General features: G+C 40.9%; 1 protein-coding gene across 7 annotated transcripts in view; it reads left to right on the forward strand.

The window, feature by feature from the left end:
• CCSER2 (coiled-coil serine rich protein 2) overlaps positions 1-24,647 on the forward strand; it is a 239,519-nt gene that overhangs the window by 126,274 nt on the left and 88,598 nt on the right. For 6 of the 7 annotated variants that reach the window (XM_038744236.1, XM_038744235.1, XM_038744239.1 and 3 more), the window contains 3 exons: positions 13,791-13,881; positions 17,492-17,648; positions 23,603-23,798. In XM_038744236.1, the coding sequence (XP_038600164.1) occupies positions 13,791-13,881; positions 17,492-17,648; positions 23,603-23,798 (444 nt within the window). The remainder of the gene's footprint in view (positions 1-13,790; positions 13,882-17,491; positions 17,649-23,602; positions 23,799-24,647) is intronic. The other variant, XM_038744238.1, reaches the window with a different exon arrangement.

Genomic DNA, 24,647 nt, shown 5'->3' on the forward strand with positions numbered 1-24,647 from the left:
AAGTGCCTTGCCCAAAGTCACACAGCTGACAAGTGGCGGAGCCGGGATTAGAACCCACAACCTCTTTCCACCAAGCCGTGCTGCTTCTCTCGAATGTAATGACTAATAGTAATTGTGATGTTTAAGTACTTACTATGTGCCAAACACTGCACTAAGCTCTGGGGTAATAATAATAATAATTATTATTATTATGGTATTTGTTAAGTGCTTACTATGTGCCAAACACTGTTCTAAGCACTGGAGATACACGGTACAGTCCCACATGGAGTCCATAGGCTATATAGGAGGGAGAAGAGGTATTGAATCTATATGTTGCCAATTTGTACTTCCCAAGTGCTTAGTACAGTGCTCTGCACATAGTAAGCGCTCAATAAATACGATTGACGTGAATCTCCTTTTTGCAGATGAGGGAACTGAGGTCCAGAGAAGTCAACCGACTTGCCCAAGGTCACACATCAGATAAGCAGTGGAGTCAGTACTAGAACCCAGGTCCTCTAACTCCTGTGATCCTGCTTGTGAATTCCTGATATTGGATTAATGTAAACTTACATTTTTATAATTTGGACACTGGGTTCTTTCATTCATTCATTCAATCGTATTTATTGAGCACTTACTGTGTGCAGAGCACTGTACTAAGCGCTTGGGAAGTACAAGTTGGCAACATATAGAGACGGTCCCTACCCAACAGTAGGCTCACAGTCTAGAAATATGACAGTCTTTCAATACGAGGGACTAAATGATAGGTATTTTTCAAAGCATTTTGAAAGGTAGATCTTGCTATGGAGTTTGGTAATTCATGAGTTAGACTTAAGTTAGAGTAATTAGCATTATTGCTTGTTTGGAGTTTCGATTTCAGTAATATTGGGGTAATTTTCTTCTAGTTTGAAAGATGATTCGATTTACTCTGTTTGGGGAATTATGCATTAGCATTTTTTCTAAGATCAAATGGATCAGTGGGCAAGCAAATATTTCTCAATACATCTTCTCACTGATGAGCTCTAAATGAATAATGTATAATTACTGAAAAACAAGTGACCATTTTATTATATAGTTCTGAGCAAGGAATTTCAGACAGTATCCAAAAGATGAATTATTGGTATTGTTTCTGAAACAGAGTACACATTGTCATACTACTCCTAAGGCTTTAGTCTCCAGAATGTTTATCATAGTTATAGGCTCCAAAATTTTTATCATAGTTAATCAATATCAAGAAAATGAAACAAAGCAAAAATGTTGTTTTAACAAAGCCTCTGAAGCCTTAAACTTTTGAAATGTAGATTGTTGGTTTGTTGAGTAAGTCATTTTTAAATTTGCTACTGTTGAAACAAGTACTTTTTCATGTTTTGCTCTTTATTTAATATTAGGCTTCCACCTCTCCGTTAATCATCTTAAATTAGCCATTTAAATTCTGGCTATTTACATCTCTCCCTTTTTTTTGACAAACAACATGCCAGTTAATGCTAAAAATATGAAGTTATGAAGATGCCAAGGTCTATAATAAGGTGATAAACTCTTCCTGATCTCTAAGGACATGTATCAGTAGGTTTATAGCTGGTAAGGATTAGCGAAGTCCTATAACTTGCCAATTTGCAAATGACAAGTTATTGATGGTATATTGTGTGCTTATATTCAGAGGCTACAGCTGCAATCTGAAGAACAGCTTTTGTATAGGGGTACCTCAAGAACATCTGTGTGTCTTGCATTCCTCTTTTCAGTCCATTCTCCTCGATAACAATGACCAACAGTATCATCATCTTTAAAAATAAAAAGATAACTATAAATATGCATGTTTCTGATGCCTCCTCTAGACTGTAAGCTCGTTGTGGGCAGGGAATGTGTCTGTTGTTGTGTTGTACTCTCCCAAATGCGTAGTATACTGCTGTGTACACATAAGCTCTCCATAAATGAAATTGGTTGATCGATCTTCATAAAATGCTCAGCCCCCTCAATTCATTCATTCAATCATATTTATTGACCACCTACTGTGTGCAGAGCCCCGTACTAACTAAGCACTTGGGAGAGTCCAATGCAACAATAAACACACGTTCCCTGCCCATAGTGCGCTTACAGTCTAAGGGGAGACGTGAATACAAATAAAATTATAGATACGTACATAAGTGCTGTGGGGTTGGGACAGGGCGGGGAGAGCAAAGAGAACAATTCAGAGTGACGCAGAAGGGAGTGGGAGGTGAGAAGAGGTGGGCCATAGTCTGGGATGGTCTTTTGAAGGAGATGTGCCTTCAATAAGACTTTGAAAGCAGGGAGAGTAATTGTCTGTCGGATTGGATTTGAGGAGGGACGGCTTTCCAGGCCAGAGTAGGATGTGGCCTAGGGGTTGGTGGCGAGACAGGAGAGATCGAGGCATAACGAGAAGGTTAGCACCAGAGGAGTGAAGTGTGTGGGCTGGATTGTAGGAGAGACGTGAGGTAGGAGGGGGCAAGGTGGTGGAGAGCCTTAAAGCCATTGGTGAGGAGTTTTTGTTTGATGCAGATGTGGATGGGCAACCACTGGAGTTTTTTGAGGAGTGGGGTGACATATCGTGAACATTTTTGTAGAAAAATGGTGGAGTCAGCAGAGTGAAGTATGGACTGGAGTGGGGAGAGACAGGAGGCTGAGAGGTCAGCAAGGAAGCTGATGCAGTAATCTAAGCAGAATAAGATGAGTGATTGCATTAACGTGGTAGCAGTTTGGATGGAGAGGAAAGGGCAGATTTTAGCTATGTTCTGAAGGTGGGGCCAACAGGATTTAATGATGGATTGAATATATGAGTTGAATGACAGAGCGGAGTCGGATAACGCGAAGGTTATGACCTTGTGAGACTGGAAGGATGGTGGAAGGAGAGAGCCTCGGTAGTAGTATTCATAGTATTTATTAAGCACTTACTATATGCAGCGAACTGAACTAAGATTTGAGAAAGAGTATGCAGTTGGGATAGAAGGGCCTCACAATTTATGGATATCAGTGGGAGAGGACTGGAGACAGACGGGTCGGGAGCAGAGAAACAATGAAACACCAAAACACCATAAGAGACAGGCAGAAATAGACAATGCTCAGAATAAAAACCAAAGTTTGAGAACTGCCTTTCCTTTGGAGTCAGAGGTCATGGGTTCAAATTCCGGCTTCACCACTTGTCAACTGTGTGACTTTGGGCAAGTCACAACTTCTCTGGGCCTCAGTTCCCTCATCTGTAAAATGGGGATGAAGACTGTGAGCCCCACGTGGGACAACCTGATCACCTTGTAAATTCCCCAGCGCTTAGAACAGTGCTCTGCACATAGTAAGCGCTTAATAAATGCCATTAAAAAAATAAAAGTCAGGGAAATGTGGCAAAGGAGCAGAATTTCAGTGCCCTAGGGATCAAATCCACAGCACACCCATAGCCGCAGCTATGGATTCTGCAGCCATTTACTTTCCCCAGGTTCTACGAGGCCGGGTGGTGTTCTCTTTCCTGCCGGACTGGTGGAAAGCAGGACGGGATGGGTTCTCCTCAGTGGTGATGGGTTCTCCTCAGTGGTGGAGACTGTAAACCCGGTTTGGGCAGGGAATGTGTCTGTTATATCATTACATTGTGCTCTTCCAAGCACTCAGTGCAGTGCTCTGCTAGCAGTGAGTGCTCAGTAAGTACCATTGGCTGACTGAGGGGAACTGGCGTTGGGTCCCAGACAGGCAGCTTGGCTGGCTCAAAGAGAATGCCAGGGGCAAAATGCCCTGGGTGACAAGGAGGAAAGGCAGTTCACTCAGCCACGACTTGGGGTGGGATGTTGAGAATGTGCTCTTTAGCTTCTAAAGAGCCGTAGCCTCACTCAAGACACTCGCAGAGAAAGATTTGAAGTGTCAGCAGAGCTGTAACTGGAGGGAGTGGGGCCTGGGACTGATTAGCCCTGTTGGGGCTCCCTACCCTTCAACAGTAATTAAATTAGTCCTCAAGGTAGTGGATTAATTATATAATTCCACTAATTCCACATTGGTGGCATGCCAAATTTTGCACCTGAATTTCTTAAAGTATAGAGCTTGCCGTTTGCTCTGATGCACTGGACCGCGGCATGGCTTAGCGGATAGAGCGTGGGCCTGGGATTCAGAAAGATCTGGGTTCAAATCCTGTTCTGCCACAAGTCTGCTATGTGACAGTGGGCAAATTACTTCACTTCTCTGTGCCTGTTACCTCATCTGTAAAATGGGGTAAAGAGTGTGAGCCTACCGTGGGACAGGGACTGTGTCCAACCTGATTAACTTATATCTACCCCAGTGCTTGGCGCAGTATGGTTCAATGGAAAGAGCACAGGCTTGGGAGTCAGAAGTCATGGGTTCTAATCCCGGCTCCGCCAATTGTCAGCTGTGTGACTTTGGGCAAGTCACTTGACTTCTCTGTGCCTCAGTTCCCTCATCTGTAAAATGGGGTGAAGACTGTGAGCCCCACGTGGGACAATCTGGTCACCTTGTATCCTCCCCAGCGCTTAGAACAGTGTTTTGCACATAGTAAGGGCTTAAAAAATGCCACCATTGTTATTATTATTACCATTGTTATTATGATTATTTTTATTAGAAGGAAAGAAGGGTATAAAATGGATGCATAAGTGGACTGGTAAAAATGTTATTTAACTCATATAAAACTAAGCATAAAACTAACCATTATTTTGAAGAACAGCTGTACCCATATGCTCCGTGGCTCAGAATTGGGGTACGCATGAAAGAAAGTCCCAGATCTCAGCACTGATTAAATGCAGTTATAGTCAGTCCTCAAAGTTTCAGCATCTTAAATCAGTGTTGGAAGTTGCAATCTGTTTTTCTCAGGAACAGTGTTATAAATGGATTCTGTATGCAGTAAATGCTTAATAAATGACACTAATTGATTGGTTTAATCAATTGGTCCTGAACCAAGCCCATGCATTCAACTTTTACCCAAATTACCAAGGATTATGTATTCAGTTAATGATGAATAATTTAGCAAAATGAATTTAGTTATAAATAGCAATCATAGAAACATGAAACGTGTAAAAGTCAGAAGTAGAATTATTGTGGTAGTTAAGCACTTACTATGTGCCAAGCACTGTACTAACCCTGGGGTAGACACAAGATAATCTGATCTCCCATGGAACTCACAGTCTAAGTAGAAGGAAGAACAGGTATTAAAGTCCCATTTTGTAGATGAGAGAACTGAGGTCCAGAGAAGTTAAATGTCTTTGCCAAAGTCACTAAAGTGGACAAGTGACGGAGCCAGGATTAGAACCCAGGCCCATGCTTTTTCCACTAGGCCATGCTGCTTCTAATAGAGTACCTAAAACTGTTATACAGTGCGGTAAAATGGGCATTACCCCTATTTATCAACACTACCCCTACCTATCATCATCAATCGTATTTATTGAGCGCTTACTGTGTGCAGAGCACTGTACTAAGTGCTTGTACTAAGCACTTGTACTACCTATAAATTATCTAAAAAAGCACAGACACATTTTTAATATTGTTTTTTAACCAAATATAGGCTCATGGAAGGGTCTGATTGGGTGAAGCTTCCAGGGCATTTTGAGGTGATATGGAGGGGCGGTTTGAGGGGTTCTTGGCTGGAGTCTTGTTAGGTGTCTTGACTGGAGCATAAGAAACAAAGAGGCTTCCCTCAGAGCGGGCAACTTCCACTCTGGCAACATGACAAAATTAGATAGAGAAAGGAAAGAGATGTAGGAGAGGAGAAGGAAGGTAGAAGTGTTGGTGATGGTGATGTTGAACTATGGGGAAATTAAAATAATTAGGTGAATGAACTGATGCATAAGTGGATGGATGACAATATCAAAAATGCTTTTTCTCACAGGCATAGTTTTATTGGAACTCTAGAATGAGATCCCTCTCAGGGTCATACCTCTCTCGACTTCAGGAGTGGGGAGTCAGGCAGAAGCATATCCATTCCATTCCTAGCTTGGGCAGTGGCTAGCGAGTGGAAGGCAATCTGCTACAAGTCAAAACTCACCTGTGCTGGGCAGCAACGACATGGGAAAGAGTCAAGGGCATAGACTCACTTACTGCATGGAAGGAAGCAATGCCATATTTTTACCCGGAAAGCTCTATGGATACACTACCAGAACAATTGCAGATGGAGGTGGGGCATTCGGGAGAGACGTGTCCATGGCATCACTATAGGTCGCAGACAACTCGACAACATAAGACAAGACAAGAATGAGGAGGAAAGGCTCTTTCCTTGATACAGTTTATGTAGGAACTTTAACAATGGGAATATAAACAAGTACAATTTGGAAAATAAAATTCGTACTGTTTAGCTTTAAGCAGTTATATGCTTCTTAGATTATGCAGTTGCTTCATAAAATATGAAATAATGGATTAAAATAATTGCTAGATCATTAGTACACATAGAATGAAGTTCTAGACTGTAGATTGTACGCTCGATTTGGGCAGGGAACGTGTCTATCAACTGTTATATTGTATTCCTTTAAGCGCTCAGTAAAGTGCTCTGCACACGGTAAGTGCTCAGGAAACACCACTGATTGCCTGAAGTATAAATAAGTGGCTAAGAGTATCTTTTGGTATCTGAACTATTATATATGTAGTTTTAATATTTTTGAAGAGATGAAGCTAGTGCCATATCTTCTGTAAAAGAAATTAATTTACTGGTGAATGAGTACACTTTGTCAGATTGCTCATAGGTTCTTTCATTACTGTAGATTTTTTCTCACTATTTAATCCACACGTTAACATTTCTTTTCTTCTAATGCTAACTGGCTGAAAATGGGAAATTTGGCTGATTTTTATGTTAGCTGCTCTTGTTATTGTTATTTATAGGCAAAGACAGTTATATTCTGTATTTGCTTATTTCTTCACATGCCTTCTAGTAATGCATTTATATGGCCTTCTCTTCTCTTGTATTTTTGAAAAAGTCTATTATTTGCATTTTAATTAGTCATTTACAGTGATCCTCTGAACGTCCACTGTATTTCAGAATGGGAAAATAATTTTCCCAGCAAAATATGCCAGACATTTTAAAAGCATTAAATATTTGTTCAGTCGTGATATCGTTGTAAATTAATATTAATAAGATGTGATACGTTAAATTTGACCTAATTAACCATTCGGAAAGACCCCCATCACTCTCACACCAGCTTACACTGTTCTGGATTATCGGCATTGTTTTCATCGTTGTCTCCATTTTCTGAATACGCCATGTGCCGTGGCAGTTCAGGCTATATATCGAGGTGTTTCTAGTCAATTGTATCTATTGAGTGCTTATTGTGTTCAGAGCACTGTACTAAGGGCATGAGCAACCACAGTTTAACAGAGTTCGTAGACATGCTCCTTTCTAATAGTCTAAAACCCTCCAAAGAATTCACCTGTGTCAGTACCAATCTTATCTGCACCTTCCACAAAACAAGGATTTCCCAACCCAAAGCCCTACGGATTTTTGTAATCCCCAAATCCTTAGCTTCCGACAACCCTTTGGGCAGTGTTTCTCAGAGCTTTCTCAGATTGCCTGCTAATCTCCATCACCATCCTGTGACTTGAATTTTTGTCCCCTGAGCCAGGACAGAATTAGTTGAGGTTCAAAATCTAGCCTGGCTGTGTGGCTGGAAAGATAGCTGCTCTCTGATGGATTCTCCCACCCTCTTCCTTGATAGCGTGACCCAAATATGGGCTCGGATTTCTGGAAGACAGGCCACAAATAATCATTTTCTATCAGAGAAGATTTTCAAAGCCATTTTACCGAAGATGAAGGTAAATTTAGTCATTTGATACCCCAGTACTGAACCACCTTATATTCACTTAGTGTTTTGATTTTAAAGATTTCGTTTGTAGATGCCGATGTGATTGAGAAAACTGAAATGAAGCCGACGATCCCTTTCACATAAGGAATCTCTAGAGCTTACTTCTTGCTGCATTGTTGCATTTGTTATGCACGGTTCTTGATGCAGCTTAATGTTTTTTCTTCACGTCACAGTCTTCCCAAAGCTTCTGTTCCATGATGGTTACCCCATTTCTGATCACTGCATGACACATAGTTTGAGGTTTAACTGTGTGGTATTTTTAAAGCTTTCCTTCTCTCTACCTTTTCTGTGATCCTCCTGTTTCAGCTCACCGTAGAGCAGTTGTTTGGGCATCCAGTTTTTTTTTTTGTTTATTCTCCCCCTCCACCCAAGAAAGAAGGATGTACTGGTGATCTGATTGCATACTAGGATCTCATTTTTGATGATCCTGCCTTTCACTGGATATTAATTGGGGCAAGTATGTAGCATTGGTGGACGTACTGCAGAAGCTCAGTGTTGTGTCTGTGATAAGTATAGTCTACTTGCCAAAAAGAAGGTAGTACAACCCTGCGTATTTTCAATTTAATACGAATCTCTCATGGAATGCTCTAGACTTGCTAGTTTGGTTTTCTACCTCCTTGTCTATCTCTGCAGTGTGACAGCATTCAGGGGCCATGATGGTGGACCAGTTTTTTCTTTTTAAGATGGCATTTATTTAGCGCTTCCTATGTGCCAGGCACTGTTCTAAGCGCCGAGGTAATCAGGTTGGAATCAGTCCATGTCCCACATGGGGCTCACAGTCTTATACCCCATTTTACAGATGAGGTAAAACTGAGGCACAGAGAAATGAAATGACTTACCCAAGGTCACACAGCAGACAAGTGGCGGAGCTGGGATTAGAACCCAGGTCCTTCTGTCTCCCAGACCCGTGCTCAATCCACTAGTCCACGCTGCTACTCTGTGTATGTAAGCTTTATTGAATTTTCTACTGCATTCTCCATCTTGGCCACATAGAATAATTTGAACAGGCCTGGAACTGTTACACCATGGGAGATAAAGGATATGATTTGGTCCCTTTAATTCTGTAGAGATCAGCCATAGGTTTAGCACAATCTCAGTTAATTGCCTATCAAACTACCAAAGGCTAGTACAGCTAGAGGAGTCAAATGATTTTGAAAGGTCTACAAATATTATTATTTTCATTTCAGTACTTAAGCATTCACTACATACCAAGCAGTATACTAAGCACTGAGATTGTTACAAGATAATCAGATTGGACACAGTCCCTATCCCACGCAGGACTCACAGTCTAAATAGGAAGGAGTAGGGTTTTTACAGAGAAGTTGCCCAAAGTCACAAAGCAGACAACTGACAGATCTGGAATTAGAACCCAGGTTCTATTTCTCCTAAGCCCATATTCTTTCCCTGATACTGACAAATACTGACTATATAGAGTCTTGATATTGTGCCCTGCATTTTTCTGTATTTTATGTGCAACGAAGATCATGTCTATTGTGCTTTGCCATTGTCTGAATCTGCCTTACAGTTGTAGGAGTGCATGGTAAGCAGTGTTCTCCAATAGTTGGATGTTTCGGACTTGCTAGGTAATGAGTAGTAAGATCCCACATGTTTTCCACACTCAGTTATCTTCATTTTCTTCATGAAGATAGCATATTTGAAATCCTGTGGCATTTCCTGTGTGTTTCATATGTTGAGGAAGCAGTGTGGCCTAGTTGTTAGAGCACGGGCTTTGAAGTCAAAAGGACCTGGGTTCAAATCCAGACCCTGCCACCTGAATGCTAAGTGACCTTGGGCAAGTCACTTCAATACTCTGTGTCTCAGTTACCTCATCTGTGAAATGGGGGCTATGATTGTGGTCACTGTGTGGGAGAGAGACTGATTCTCTCTCTACTGTATCAACCTCATCCCTTAATACGGTGCCTGGCACATAGTAAGCACTTAAGTATCGCTAAGGAAGAGTCTGTGAAGGTGACCACCAATACATTCAGCTTGTTACCATTATTCACTAGAGCTTTGACATTCTTCATTACACGGCCTGTAAATGGAAACTTCATTAAGTACTGGGGAAAAGGCTTTGTCCTCCTCTGTTGATAAGCAAAGTCTTGTTAGAGGGTGAAATTCAGTGGTGGAAGGTGATTATAAAAATCATTAAACAGTTATTGCCTGTTTTTTGCCTTAAAAAGGCAGAGTCATTTCTTTTTATCAAAGGTGGTGGGTGTGTTCATATATACAAATTTAGGGGCTGGGTCTGAAGAGCTGTAGTATTAGGAAAGGTGATCTAAAATAATATTCAGTTAGAAGTGCATTCTTCCCCTCTCCTAGACTATTCCTTTACTAGGGTCTATATTAAAGTTTTTCAGCTATGCAGAACGTTGCTACTGGGCCTCTCATTTGAGTTCTTCCTTTAATTTAACGTGACTCCTCTCTTCCAGCACTTCTAAAATGAACCTGCTTACCTTGGCATTGGCTTAGCCAAAAGCCTTGCTTTTCGTGTTTTCTTTTCTGTTATTTAACCCCTTTCATTAGGTCTGGGATTTCCTGAGCTGGCACTGGCTCAGTCTATGGTGTCGACTCATTAAGAATCCTATTCTTTTTCTGGCTGGAGGTTCATTTTAAAATCATATTCAGCTAGATATTTGTGAATTTGCAGATATTTTCCTGGTTCCTTCTCAGTGACAGACTATTAAAAGGGGGAGCTCCAGGATTACTTAACAGTAGAGCACATATCTTGCAGCATTTACATTCTAGACATATTATTGCAAAAGCAAAGTTGAATTTAAACCCCAAACAAGTTTGCCCTGATTATCACATGCACACAGCCACCACCTAAGCCACCTAAGAATGTGCAAATATGTGTAAGTAAGGGACTACATTTTGGGGGGCTGCAATGGAACCTACACAAATAAGGAGTGAGAACAACTATTTTAAAGACTTAGCCTCTGTCAAACAATGTAGTGAAATAGCAGCCTTTGGGGAGATAAGTGGCAGGCAAATCAGCCTGGCATGTAGCATTTGGGAAAGGTGTAGCTCTCCTTGAGCAGAGACCTTGAGAAGACTGGAAGGCTTAGGCAGATTAGACAGTAATGTCAGATGTTGGCAAGTGGCAAGTATTTTGTCATATCAGGTGGTTTGGTTTTATTTTTGGATTACAGTTTGGGATGAATTTTTTATTTAGCCAAACTCACAAGTGTGGTCAATGACATAACCATTAACATGATTGAAATATTTTGTGTGTGTGTGTCTATAAGAGCCTTGCTGCTGATCTAGTGGAAAGAACACCATTCTAGGAATCAGAATACCTGAATTCTAGTCAATCTGGTACTTATTGAGTGCTTACTTAGTGCAGAGCACTGTATTAAGCATTTGGGAGAGTACAGTACAGTTGGTGGACACAATCTCTGTCCACAAGAAGTTTTCAGTCTAATGGCAGAGACATATTACAGGTAAGGGAAGCAAGTGATTTCAAGGATATGTATATAAATGCTGTGGCAATGGTAGGAGGAATACCTAAATGCATGGGGGTGGGACATATTACACAGGAGAGGTGGCGAGGAAGGAAAATATGGCAGAAGGTGTGAAAGCATAGTCCACAAAGGCTCCCTGGAGGAGACATGATTTCAGTAGGGCTTTGAAGAAGGGTGGATATGTCAGGGGAGGGGCTTTCATGCAGGAGGAAGTGCTTGACTGAAAGGTCGACTGCGGGTGAGGCCAGAGCAAAGACCACTGAGTAGGTTGATATTAGAGGAGACAATTGTGCAGACTGGGTTATAATACTGATTCTTCCTGGAGCTGGCTTAACATAGGCAGAGGTGTCTACAGTGGGTTCCACCCCAGCCCACCTACTCACTCGCTGCACTCTGCCCACTGGAAATATGGCTGGCAGGGAGGAGCGGGGGCCAATGACACTGTACAAAGTCATGCACTATAATCAACTCTTTTGTATCGGTTCTCAGTTCTGCAATCTGAGGATTGAGGCTCATTTCTCATTCCTGATGGGAGTCTCCGTTATATAAATTTCTTATAAAGAAAGATGTCTACCAACTCTCTTATACAGTACTCTCCCAAGTGCTTAGTACAGTGCTTCACACAGTGAGTGCTCAATAATTGATTGATATATATATTTGTATATGTATCTACACACAGGTATATATATATATATATATATATATATATGCTGCTTCTCATATATATGTATATGTATATATATATATATATGAGAAGCAGCATGGCTCAGTGGAAAGAGCCCGGGCTTGGGAGTCAGAGGTCATGGGTTCGAATCCTGGCTCTGCCACATGTCTGCTGTGTGACCTTGGGCAAGTCACTTAACTTCTCTGAGCCTCAGTTCCCTCATCTGTAAAAAATGGGGATTAAGACTGTGAGCCCCACGTGGGGCAACCTGATCACCTTGTATCCCCCCCAGCGCTTAGAACAGTGCTTTGCACATAGTAAGCGCTTAACAAATGCCATTATTGCATTACATATATATGTTATAATACACATATGTGTGTGTGTGTGTGTGTCACATGCTCAAGCTTCTCGTGAAAAAAGGCAGCTCTAAAATTCAGGCTGCCTTTTATTGACTGTAGAATCAATTGTATGATTATAAGTGCTATGTGTGGATTTCCTTAATATTAAAATTGAATTAATTCCTTTTTTAAGCAATCAGCAGTATTTAATGAGTGCTTACTGTGTGCAGAGCACTGTACTGAGAATTTGGGAGAGCACAATCCAACGGAGTTGATACCCATGTTCGCTGCCCACAAGGAGCTTGTACTCTAGTGGGGGAGGTGGACATTAAAATAAATTACAGATAGGGAAGCGGCAGAATATAAGGTTAGGAAAATAAGTGCTGGTGGGATGAATGATAAAGTGCTTAAGGGGTGCAGACCCAAGTGACGCAAAAGGAAGGGAGTTGAAATCCAAGTTGTTTTCCAAGCACCTCCTCTTTGGGTTAATAATAATAATAATTATGGCATTTGTTAAGTGCTTACTATATGTCAAGCACTGTTCTAAGCACTGGGGTAGTTACAAGTTAATTAGGTTGGAAATAGTCCAGGTCCCACATTGGGCTCACACTCTCCAGCCTTTCAGAGTGATTCATTCAGCACAGGACACTGTTCATCCTGATCCGACCTTTAAGGAGCAGATTTATTTCAGTGGAAAGAAGCTAATGTCTCTCTGCGCTAGGACTTCTCCAATTCTCTGCACCATTTCACTCTTCATTGTTACAGATAATCGAAAGTATACTATAATTGTTTAGGGTGACTTTCTTCTAAAGCTGAAAATATAAAATATTTCATTTTGGTTTTGGAGAAATAAGGTACTAAAATATTTTGTCCATCTGCTGGTTGAGTGGCAGTTCCCAAGTTCTCATGTTCCTTGATTTTCAGCAATGTACTTTATTTGGCAAGAACAGTAACTAGAATTTTTTAGTCGTAAGTGGCGAGCTGTGCAATGCAGTTGGAGTAATGGCATAGTTAGACTTGTATAACTAAAATCATTATAAATCCAGTGTTTATAGCAGTTATCATTCTTTTGAATGTTTTGCCGTTTTTGATCAACTTGGAATATACCTTTTTTCCTGCATGTAATTCAGACATTGAAAGGAGTGATGCAGAAAAGGTGTAGAGGAGAGATGGCAGTCCTAAAATCATTATAAATCCTGTGTTTATAGAAGTTACCATTCTTTTGAATGTTTTGCTCTTTTCGATCAACTTGGAATATACCTTTTTTTCCCTGCATGCAACTCAGATATTGGAAGGAGTGAGGCAGAAAAGGTGTAGAGGAGAGATGGCAGTCCCTGAGGGGAGAATAGGATCCAGGGTGAATTTATTAAATCACAGTGGGGATTGTTTTTCAAAAATCTGCGGTAGTGCTTGTATAATGAGGACAGATGCCTCAAGCAAGTTTGTCTAGAGCGGCGGTGTGGAATCAAGCCGTGTGTGCCAGTGTTGTACACACAAGACAACTGTGGTTCTATTTTACTGAAATCTTCACTCCTAAAATCATTGTTGTGTTTGTTCATAGGACATCCTAAATAACCTTGACTCATGTGACCTTGAGGACGATGATCTCATGCTTGATGTGGACCTACCTGAAGACACACCTCTCGACAATGGTTGGTGAAAAAGGGAATGACCTTTATGGGAATGTTGTTGAACCACTTAACTTACAAAACTGAAGCACTGCTGTGCAGTGGATGTCCCAAGTCCTTTCCCCGGCATTTGAATAGACTTCTTAAATTGCTACCGGCACCCTAAACAAAGCCCACTAAATTCAACCGAGCATTTTCTTAACGTTCAACTAATAGAATACATTTTTTAAAGTTAAAAAAAAAATTTTGGCATTTGTTACGCAGAAGGACCAAGGTCAATCAATCAGTCGTACTTATTGAGCACTTACTGTGTGCAGAGCACTGTACTAAGCGCTTGGGAAGTACAAGTTGGCAACATATAGAGACGGTCCCTACCCAACAGTGGGCTCACAGTCTAGAAGGGGGATACAGAGAACAAAACCAAACATATTAACAAAATAAAGTAAATAGAAGAGGTATGTACAAGTAAAATAAATGGAGTAATAAATGTGTACAAACATATATACATATATACAGGTGCTCAGCTCCACCACTTGTCTGCCCTGTGACCTTGGACAAGTCACTTCACCTCTCTGTACCTCAGTTACCTCATCTGCAAAATTGGGGATTAAGACTGTGAGCCCCATGGGGGCATGGGTTGTGTCAATCCCATCGCTTAGAACAGTGTCTGGCACATTCTGCAAGCCTTAGTTCTCTCATCTGTAAAATGGGGATGAAGCCTGTGAGCCCCCCGTGGGACAACTTGATTACCTTGTACCCCCCAGCGCTTAGAACAGTGCTTTGCACATAATAAGCGCTTAATAAATTCCATAATCATCATCATAACAGGTGCCATTTTATTTTTTTTATTATTTGTTTACTCCATGCCAGGCACTGTACTAAGCAGTGAAGCAAATACAAGCTCACCAGGTTGGACACAGTCCCTGTCTCACATAAGGCTCACAGCCTTAATCCCCATTTTACAGATGAGGTAACTGAGTCAGAGAGAAGTAAAGTGACTTTCCCAAGGTCACAAATCAGGTATGTGTGGAGGTAGGATTAGAACACAGCTCCTTCTGACTCCCAGGCTCATATTGTATCCACTAGGTTTTGAGTGGACGTAGCATTAACGTTTTAGTTACATCACTAGATGTTAGGTTAATCTTTTACCTTCACGCATGAGAAGCAGCGTGGCTCAGTGGAAAGAGCACGGGCTTGGGAGTCAGAGGTCATGGGTTCGAATCCTGGCTCTGCCATATGTCTGCTCTGTGACCTTGGGTAAGTCACTTAACTTCTCTGAGCCTCAGTTACCTCATCTGTAAAATGGAGATGAAGACTGTGAGCCCCACATGGGACAATCTGATCACCTGGTATTCCCTCCAGTGCTTAGAACAGTGCCTTGCTCATAGCAAGCACTTAACAAATGCCATTATTATTATATTATGTTTAATTTCCATCTGAGTTCAAAAGTGTAAGACTACTTTGACATTTTTGAAACTAGGTGAAAATGTCTCATTCCGGTTCCATGAAGGAAAGTACACAGTCCACTATCAGGTAATGGATTATGGAAGACAAAATGTCACCCTGTCAGAAAAAGAAATGAACCTGGAATAGTTTTTTTTTTTCATGTCACTTGATGTGACTTCTAAAAGTCACTTTTTTCTGATTATCCCTTTTATCAAGAAGAAGAAATTAGGTGCACATTTTCAAACTATTGCCATTCAGTGCCATGTACCCCTTTGCCAAACTCCGTTCCTCTTAAACCTGTCTGTCCTAAATTTGCTCTGAAATTATGTCAACTTGAATTATCTGTGTTTTTACAGTTGGACGTATGTGATAGGTTTAACAAGGGCATATGTGAGAAGCTTCCAGGGATTCCTACTTTGTTTATAAACTATTCTCTAAATTCAGATATTTTCAATCAGCCATATCTATTATCTTGCATTGTATGAAAACTCTGTTAACAATTACAATATCTTTGTGTAAATGAAGGCCTCTTATCTTTCTCAGTATAGATCATGGAGGACCATATTATTTAGTGGGAATAATAACATTAATTGTGGTATTTAAACACCTACTGTGTACCAGGCACAGTGGTAGATTCACGTTTCTCAGGTCGGACACAGTTCCCACTTGGGGGTCACAGTCTCAGTCTCCATTTTGTAGATGAGGTAACTGAGGCACAGAGAAGTGAACCAACTTGCCCAAAGTCACCCAGCAGACAAGTGGCAGAGCTGGGATTAGAACCTATGACCTTCTGACTCCTGGGCCCGTGCTGTATTCACTACACCGTGCCTCTTCTCTACTTTATTTTGCTCAATTAGTAAAGGAACAAGCAGTCAAAATCGCTAGTAATATACTTTTTAGGAGCTATTTTCCTTGGAAAAGTGCAATGAGATGCCTGTTTTTCCCTAGTAATATGCTTTTTACGAGCTATTTTCCTTGGAAAAGTGCAATGAGCTGCCTATTTTTAAATACTAAAAGGTGATGATTAAGTACAAAATGTGAACTGAGTGATCTTTACGCCTTTTAACCGACCCGCAGGCAGTCTGATTATGTGTGACTTCACTGAAACCAACTCTCTCGTTTGCCGTCTTCTCGACCTAAAGAAACTTGGCCTGTTCCATTCCACAGTCTGGGATGGTGTTTAGTAGTATTTATAGAAACAGCCCTAGCTCAACAGCTATGTAAGCACCGAGCGAGGATGGTAGTTTGGAGTCACAGGGTAAACTGGGCTCACTTCCCAGTATGAAGGCTGGGAACGAAGCAGGAAGGAAGGCCTGTTTATCAATGTCTTGTGTACAAGTATGTCTGAGTAGGCTGCAGAGCAACACAATGTTTCTCTTGTACGAAGTAACTCTCTTAGTGAGTGGCCGGAGATATGAGGAAAAAGTTTTCCGGTAAGTGAAGAGGAAACTTGGGCGACCGAATGGAGGGTCTATTCTTCAGGGTTCTGCTCTGCTTTGATTTCAGGGAGAGAACTGTTTGTTGCAGCGAAGGGTTGGCTTTTTTTTCAGTGGTTTTTTAAGACCTGCCAAGTAGTTTCCACTGGCCGGTTAACGTAGACAAGAGCTTTGTACTTTCTGAAAGTGTAATTGCTTAAGGAGCTTTTACAAGTTTAAAATTGTGTAGATCATTTAAAGGTTGAAATGCAAACTTACAATTGATAAGGTTTAATCGTTTGAGAGAATTTTCAGCAGCCAGCTGTTTTTCATTGCACTCTAGTCTAGGAACTTGAAAAATCCTTGTCTTTTCAGTCATTTTTTTCTCCAGAATCGTAAAGGGTAAGCCACCGGGATAAAAAGTCATTTAAAAATAACTCCACCACGATTATAAAATCGAAAATGCTAACTGCCATTTTAAATAAGGCAATTTTGATGTTTTTTTAAACATAAAATATGACTGCATTTGTTACTTACACCATTGTAAATTAAGATGCCGTGGGTTAGCTAACAGTTGTACTGCTACATCCATTTTCCCCTGAAATTCTTTTCTTCTGTAATTTGTGTATTGTAACCGATATTGGAGATCACCCCTGAGCTCCTTTTAACAGTATCCTAGCCGCAGACCGTTCCCAATGCAGGCGGTGTGGTATTTCTATATGTGTGTAACAGGTTTTATTTCCATATTAATTTCCCTTTTGAAATCTGCCTAGTGGATTGTGACAATATGAACCGCTTCGATCGCTCGGACAGAAATGGGCGGCAGCAACAGGAAGGATTCTGGAAAAGGGCGCCGCAGCGGTGGAGAGGGCAAGAACACTATCACCTGGGCCACACGGAACACTTTCATCACGGGGAAACTGATAACAGGTAGAAATCTATTGCTGTCAAATCCATTTTGAAAAGTGACTTTTGTAGAAGCATCTGTCATTAGAGTTTTGAGAGGCACACAAAATGTGTCATTGCCAAAGCAGCACTGTTGTCTGTGGCAAGTTGGATCTGAGAGCTCTTTCAGCATTTCCTCATAGCAGCCTTTGTGGCGTGAAATCCCGTTTCTCTTTTAGTTTTGTCACGTGTAAATGGTAGAGCTAAAGGTGAAATTTGAACTTTAGGAAGGACATTCTTTTTTTTTTTTTTTTTTAGCTCAGCTCAGCCCAGCCATCCTCAATTTAGAGCTGAATAAACTTTGGAGTGTTTGATTTAATTGGTCATTTGTTCAAGAGCAAATAAAATCATTTTCAGGCCATTTCGTGTCCTACTAAGAGGAATGCATTAATGAGCAGTTGTAAATGAACTCTTCTTGCGAATGGATAGGTACTTAACTCAAGTTATTTCTCCTTTGAAGTATAGGAAAGTCTCTAATTTGATTTGACTTTGATGTCACTGTAATTTAGTTGGCTGTAGAATAACTTTAGCTTTCCTTTATTTATAATCTGGAACTCCTTCGATATTTTCTCTTCTATTTTTAAGTTACCAGCAGTTCTACAACTAAGGAAGATTAAGTATGTTCATTAATTATATGTTAACTTACTACCATTCTGAGGACTTACTTTCAAATTTCCCTCTAGTTGTGAATGGGTCTGCCTTTAATATTGCCAACTGTTATATTTTAGGGAATGGGGCAGTTTTTATGGGTTAGGTAAGAGAATATGCCATCCAGACTCTTAATTGAGATGAATGAGTGGTTAAAGATGATTCAGGATACGGTGTTCAAAGATGTAGAAGGCTTAGACTGTGAGCCCACTGTTGGGTAGGGACTGTATATGTTGCCAACTTGTACTTCCCAAATGCTTAGTACAGTGCTCTGCACACAGTAAGTGCTCAATAAATACGATTGATTGATTGATTGATCTATGCCCATACTCCTATGCCAGAGGACTATCTGATTCTACCCTATCCCGAGATGACAGTGCAGATCATGGAAGTCTTGATGTACCTGGTCTGGCCTGATCTTACCTGATCCCTGGACCAGAAAACCCCGGGAAAGGCTGTTTTACCTTGGACTTGAACGGTCCAGCCTCCTGGGTGGTCTTCAGATGAGAGCAAGCTGAGAGTCCTGATCCACACCCTGGGGTTGTTTGGGTAAAGGGGATGATGATGGTGGTGGTATTTAAGTGCTTACTATGAGCCAAGCATTGTTCTAAGCGCTGGAGTAGATGCAGAGTATTCAGGTTGTCCCACGTGGGGCTCACAGTCTTAATCCGCATTTTACAGATGAGGTAACTGAGGCACAGAGAAGTGAAGTGACTTGCCCAAAGTCACCTAGCTGATAAATGGCAGAGCTGGGATGAGGAAAGGTGTACTGAGCCAGTCACCCCATGGCATTTGTCTTTGTGTTGGGTTTTCCATCCATGGAAGGCCTTCTCAGTTTGAAGAATGAATAAGAGGGCATGATTGTAGTTCACCCAGTTCTGCTGTAACATGGGGATTGCATCCTTGCGGTGTGGTCTTGTGGAAAGAGCCCACCAGGTCTACGTGGGAGTTAGGAGACTTGGGTTATAATCCTGGCTTTCCCACTTGTCTCCTGCTTGACCTTAGGCAAGTTACTTAACTTCTCTGTGCCTCTGTGTCTTTATCTCTGAAATATAGGTAAACTGCCAGTTGGCCTTTCCCCTAGACTGTGAGCCCCATGTGGGCCAGGCACTGTGCTTGGTGTGATGATATCGTGTCTTCCCTTGTGCTTAACACAGTGCTTGGCATACAGTAAGTGTTTCACTAATTCCGCAATTATTATTAGTATTGTTGCAGAACCCCACAGGACAAACTTGCATTGTGGTGCTCATAATGATAATAATAATAATGATGGCATTTGTTAAGCGCTTACTATGTGCAAAGCACTGTTCTAAGCACTGGGGAGGATACAAGGTGATCAGGTTGTCCCACATGGGGCTCACAGTCTTAATACCCATTTTACAGATGAGGTAACTGAGGCACAGAGAAGTTAAGTGACTTGCCCAAGGTCACAGAACTGACAATTGGTGGAGTGGGATTTGAACCCGTGACCTCTGACTCTGAAGCCCGGGCTCTTTCCATTGAGTCACGCTGTTTTTCTCATCATGTCAGACTGTATTCAGAGAGTCTTGTGCTGTCAAAGGAATGTTCCCTAATTATGCCAATGAGCCTTGACCAGAGCATGTATTGAAAACATGTACTGTGGCAGGACTAGCGGAGTGTACTTATTTAGGGTCTTATTTTGTGTGATATACTGTCTTTGTCTCTGGGGACGTTGAGTGCACGTTAGAAGAGAAGAGCAGAAGAAATGGATACTGCCTTTGAGGAATTACAGTCTTCTATCGGGCATGCTTCTCCCTCTTGACTTTTGGATCTCAGTGAGGTTGAAAAGGGAATCTAGAATATGCCCGGCTGCTCTGGATGAAGAGCTGAATTTGACCTTTTTCCATTTAAGGCTATAACATTAGAAGCACTATTTTACAAGAAGCTAACTCACTAGTTAACTGCAGAAACTCTTCTTTAAAAGTATTCATTTCATAAATGGAAGACTAGTTCTGCCACAGTGCATGCTTCCACTGTGTGTCTGGGATAGGTTATAGTGACAAAATTAGGAAGTGTTTTTTGGACCGTGCACTTCTGTCAGAACCAAAGAAGTGGCGGTGCATGCGCCGGGTTGGATTTTGTGTGAATACTACAAGGTGGGTTTTCTTTAATGAGGGTTTCTTTTAACTCTGCAAACCCCATGTTATAGGAGTGTTGTTTGAAGGTCAGCTTTGGCGTTCATGATCTCCACTTCTCATTCATTCATTCAATTGTATTTGAGGGCTTACTGTGTACAAAGTACTATACTAAACTCTTGGGAGAGTACAACATAACAATAAAGAGACACATTCCCTGACCACAGTGAGATTTTAATCTCTTTGGCTCCCTCCCTCCATCTACTGTTACAGCCTCAGCATAATACGCCACATTAGAGAATTGAGAAATGCTGTTTTTATAGAGGAGATAAGTTCAGAGAGAGCAACCTGAGTATTAGCCCATTCCAATTCAGAGAATGAGGCTTCAGGGAAATGGAGGACCCTTGGGTTCCATCTCCAACTCTGAGTCAGAAGACAGCATATGCCATCATTCTTTGGGTGGAAGTGCTTTCATCTGTAGCAAATTTGAATTCAAGGATTTATGAACCTTTGTATAATGGAAATTTACCGTAATTAATCTTGCGTTTGTTATCTTGACCCCGAACTCTTAAATAGCAATTGCAGCTTAATTTTTTAAAAGCAAACCAATTCAGCCATGTTAACTAAAGTTTGCATTCAGCTGTCCTAGGAATTAAATTAGTAAAATTATGAGACTCTTAAGACTAGTGTTTCTGAACTACTTGATTTTCTCAAAAATCTCCAGTGGTTGCCTATCAACATCCGCATCAAGCAAAAACTCCTCACTATCGGCTTCAAAGCTCTATATCACCTTGTCCCCTCCTACCTTACCTCCCTTCTCTCCTTCTAAAGCCCAGCCTGCACACTCCTTTGCTGCTAATCTCCTCACTGTGCCTCGTTCTCGCCTATCCTGCAGTTGACATCCTCCCTCTGGCCTGGAATGCCCTCCCTCCTCACATCTGCCAAACTAGCTCTCTTCCCCTCTTAAAAGTCCAACTGAGAGCTCACCTCCTCCAGGAGGCCTTCTCAGACTGAGCCCCCCTTTTCCTCTGCTCCTCCTCCCCTCCCCATTGCCCCTATTCCCTCCCTCTGCTCTACCCCCTTCCCCACCCCACAGCACTTGTGTATATTTGTACATATTTATTACTCTATTTTATTAATGATGTGTATATCCCAAGCGCGTAGTACAGTGCTCTGCACACAGTAAGCACTCAATAAATACGATTGAATGAATGAATCTATAATTCTATTAATCTATTTTGATGGTATTGATGCCTGTCTACTTGTTTTGTTGTCTGTCTCCCCCTTCTAGAATGTGAGCCCGTTGTTGGGTAGGGATTGTCTCTATCTGTTGCGAAATTGTACTTTCCAAGCACTTAGTACAGTGCTCTGCACACAATAAGCGCTCAAGAAATATGATTGAATGAATTAATTTTGGATATGAATTTTTATTTGGCAACTTTGGCCTTCATTTTGTATGTCCCACTGTTAAAAGCAATCTAAAGAATGTTAGAGAAAATACAGTTCTGAAAGGTCACTCATAATATGCATTTACTTTGCATTAATCTAACACTAGCATCATGGTTTCAGGTTTTACTATCTTATTACTTTAATCCTACTTCTGTATCATTTTGCCATTTCATAGTTTAACAGTAGTCGCCTTATTTGAACAAACAAAAATGTTGCCAAAATTTGTCCTAAAAATATATATGTGTAAATTTTTTGACCTCAAAATGCCCTAAAGACTTCTTAGTTTAAAATAAAGGTATTTAGGTCTGAAGCCAGCATGAGAAATTTGAATAATTCAAACAATAATTTCCCAGTGAAAATTTGAGTAACCATTTAAAGACTTTGGAGTTTTAGCTTGTGAAGATGTATTTTTGAATTGGGGTAAAGACATAGTGATAGAAGTAAAATGAAACCATGGCTTCCAATTTCTTTAGGGTCAGCGCATTTTAGTGTTTGATTATAATTACACTTTGACTTTAATAGTTATGGGTTGTCTTGAGTAGTCATCAGTAAACAGTTTAGAGAGAAACTTCCACTTCAGATGACTTGAACCACATAATCAACTCCACCTCTAGGATATATTCATTTTGTTTTATTCAAACTGTACAGATATTGTACAGTTTGGGTCTGGCATTGCAGATCCATGGTGATTGTTAGAGGTGTTGGTTTATTGTGGTGACAGAGCTTCCATGGACATTTAAAACATTTTTGTCCCAGATGAAATGTCTCAGAATGCCCTTGAAAACCTAAGGAAGATGATCGTTAATGTGTTTAGGGCAAGATCCCTCAACTACCTTTTCCGCCCTGGCCCCCCACCCCCACCCAAAAAACAAAAATGAATAAAAGAAAAGGTAAAACCCAAACAGATGCAGTTTAGATTCATTGGGTAGAATTCTGGTTTTGGGGAATAGTTGACCTAAAATCAAGAATTCCATGCTTAAAACTCTTGCTATAGTGTATTCTTAAATGCAGAGCGCCCCTCTGAATTTTATACATTATAATGCCACATCTATAAAATGTACTTCCATCATCAACTTTAGAACAAACTGTGACCACACACATCACAATCTTCCTCAGAACTCCCTTTAAATAGTTTGCAGCCTTACTGAAATGCAAAATCCTCTTTAAAGTCCATGTATATCGCACATCCCCATACAGGACTTGAGTTTTTATACTTTTTTACCACCACAGAACATGCACATCATTGGTGTGAAATTAAAGTTTGTCATGCACTGATTTAATGGGGTATAGATGTAACGGGCTTTTCGCAGTTAAGATGAAATAATAAGGGACTTTTTGTCAACTCCAGTTTGTTAGGGAACCTAGTTATGAAAGTGATGCATAGACAAAGCCCTGATGAGGGGTTTTGTTTCTATTGCTGCAAAAATGAATGGGATCATTCTCTCCAACCAATGATGACATTTGGGCCTCAGCCATAGTTTAAAAAAAAAAAAAAGAACCCCCCCGCCCCGCAACCCTCCAGAAGACTGCTAGAGCTAATTCCAGTGGAATTTAATGCTGGGATTCAAAGGAAAGTTAATCATCTCAAAGGCCTTCTATAATAACTATAAATTATTCAGTGCCAGTAATGACCATTTTGCAACCATTTTGGTTTATTCTTGATGTGTTTTTTCCTTCGTAACAAATTACATGTTCTTGTCAAAGCTTGCCAGCTGAGATCAATCTAAAGCAAATTGTTTCTTTCAGAAGATCGCCCTACTTAGAATCTCCTGTGGGACATTTTGAAAACTATTGCAAAACCAACCTCTACCAAGCTCCTCGCCCCGTGATGGGTTTACCCGAAAACACAGTGATGCTTGATGAGATGACCCTTCGGCATATGGTTCAGGACTGCACTGCTGTAAAAACCCAGTTACTCAAGTTGAAACGGTTGCTGCATCAGGTTAGTGCGCACTGACATTTCACATCTCTAACAGTTTCACTGGCGAAGCGTGTGACTGGATAGTGTTATTTTCTCCAACTCTTTCTGCCGTGGATCCTGTGATTCCTCTTAGCAGGAAGGCTGTGGTTCTTGTCCAAGATCATTTGTTGAAGACCCTTCAAGGCCCTACTGAGAGCTCACCTCCTCCAGGAGGCCTTCCCAGACTGAGCCCCTTCCTTCCTCTCCCCCTCATATCCCTCTCCATCCCCCCATCTTACCTCCTTCCCTTCCCCACAGCACCTGTATATATGTATATATGTTTGTACAAATTTATTACTCTATTTATTTTACTTGTACATATCTATTCTATTTATTTTATTTTGTTAGTATGTTTGGTTTTGTCTCCCCCTTTTAGACTGTGAGCCCACTGTTGGGTAGGGACGGTCTCTATATGTTGCCAATTTGTACTTCCCAAGCGCTTAGTACAGTGCTCTGCACACAGTAAGCACTCAATAAATACGATTAATGATGATGATGATGAAGACAGAAATGGAAAGGATAAATGAGAGACTTTAAGAACATGTACACTAGAAGCTTGTTGACATGGTTTGTATAGCATATAGTAAGTTGAACATTAGTCACTTACCCACCTATTTCTTGAATAATTATAACATAGGAACTCATCAGTGGTATTTGTTGAGTGCGCACTGTGTGCAGAACAGCAGTATTAAGCACTTGAGAGAGTGCAGTACAACAGAGTTGGTAGAAACGTTCCCTGCCTTCAATGAGTTTACAGTTTAGTGGACTGTAGCAGACTTCCTGATCTGTTAAAATATAGGCAACTTGTCTTTCCTTTTTCAGTCATATGGT

This window comes from Tachyglossus aculeatus, chromosome 3, assembly GCF_015852505.1.
Source record: "Tachyglossus aculeatus isolate mTacAcu1 chromosome 3, mTacAcu1.pri, whole genome shotgun sequence".
Classification (NCBI taxonomy): Eukaryota; Metazoa; Chordata; class Mammalia; order Monotremata; family Tachyglossidae; genus Tachyglossus; species Tachyglossus aculeatus.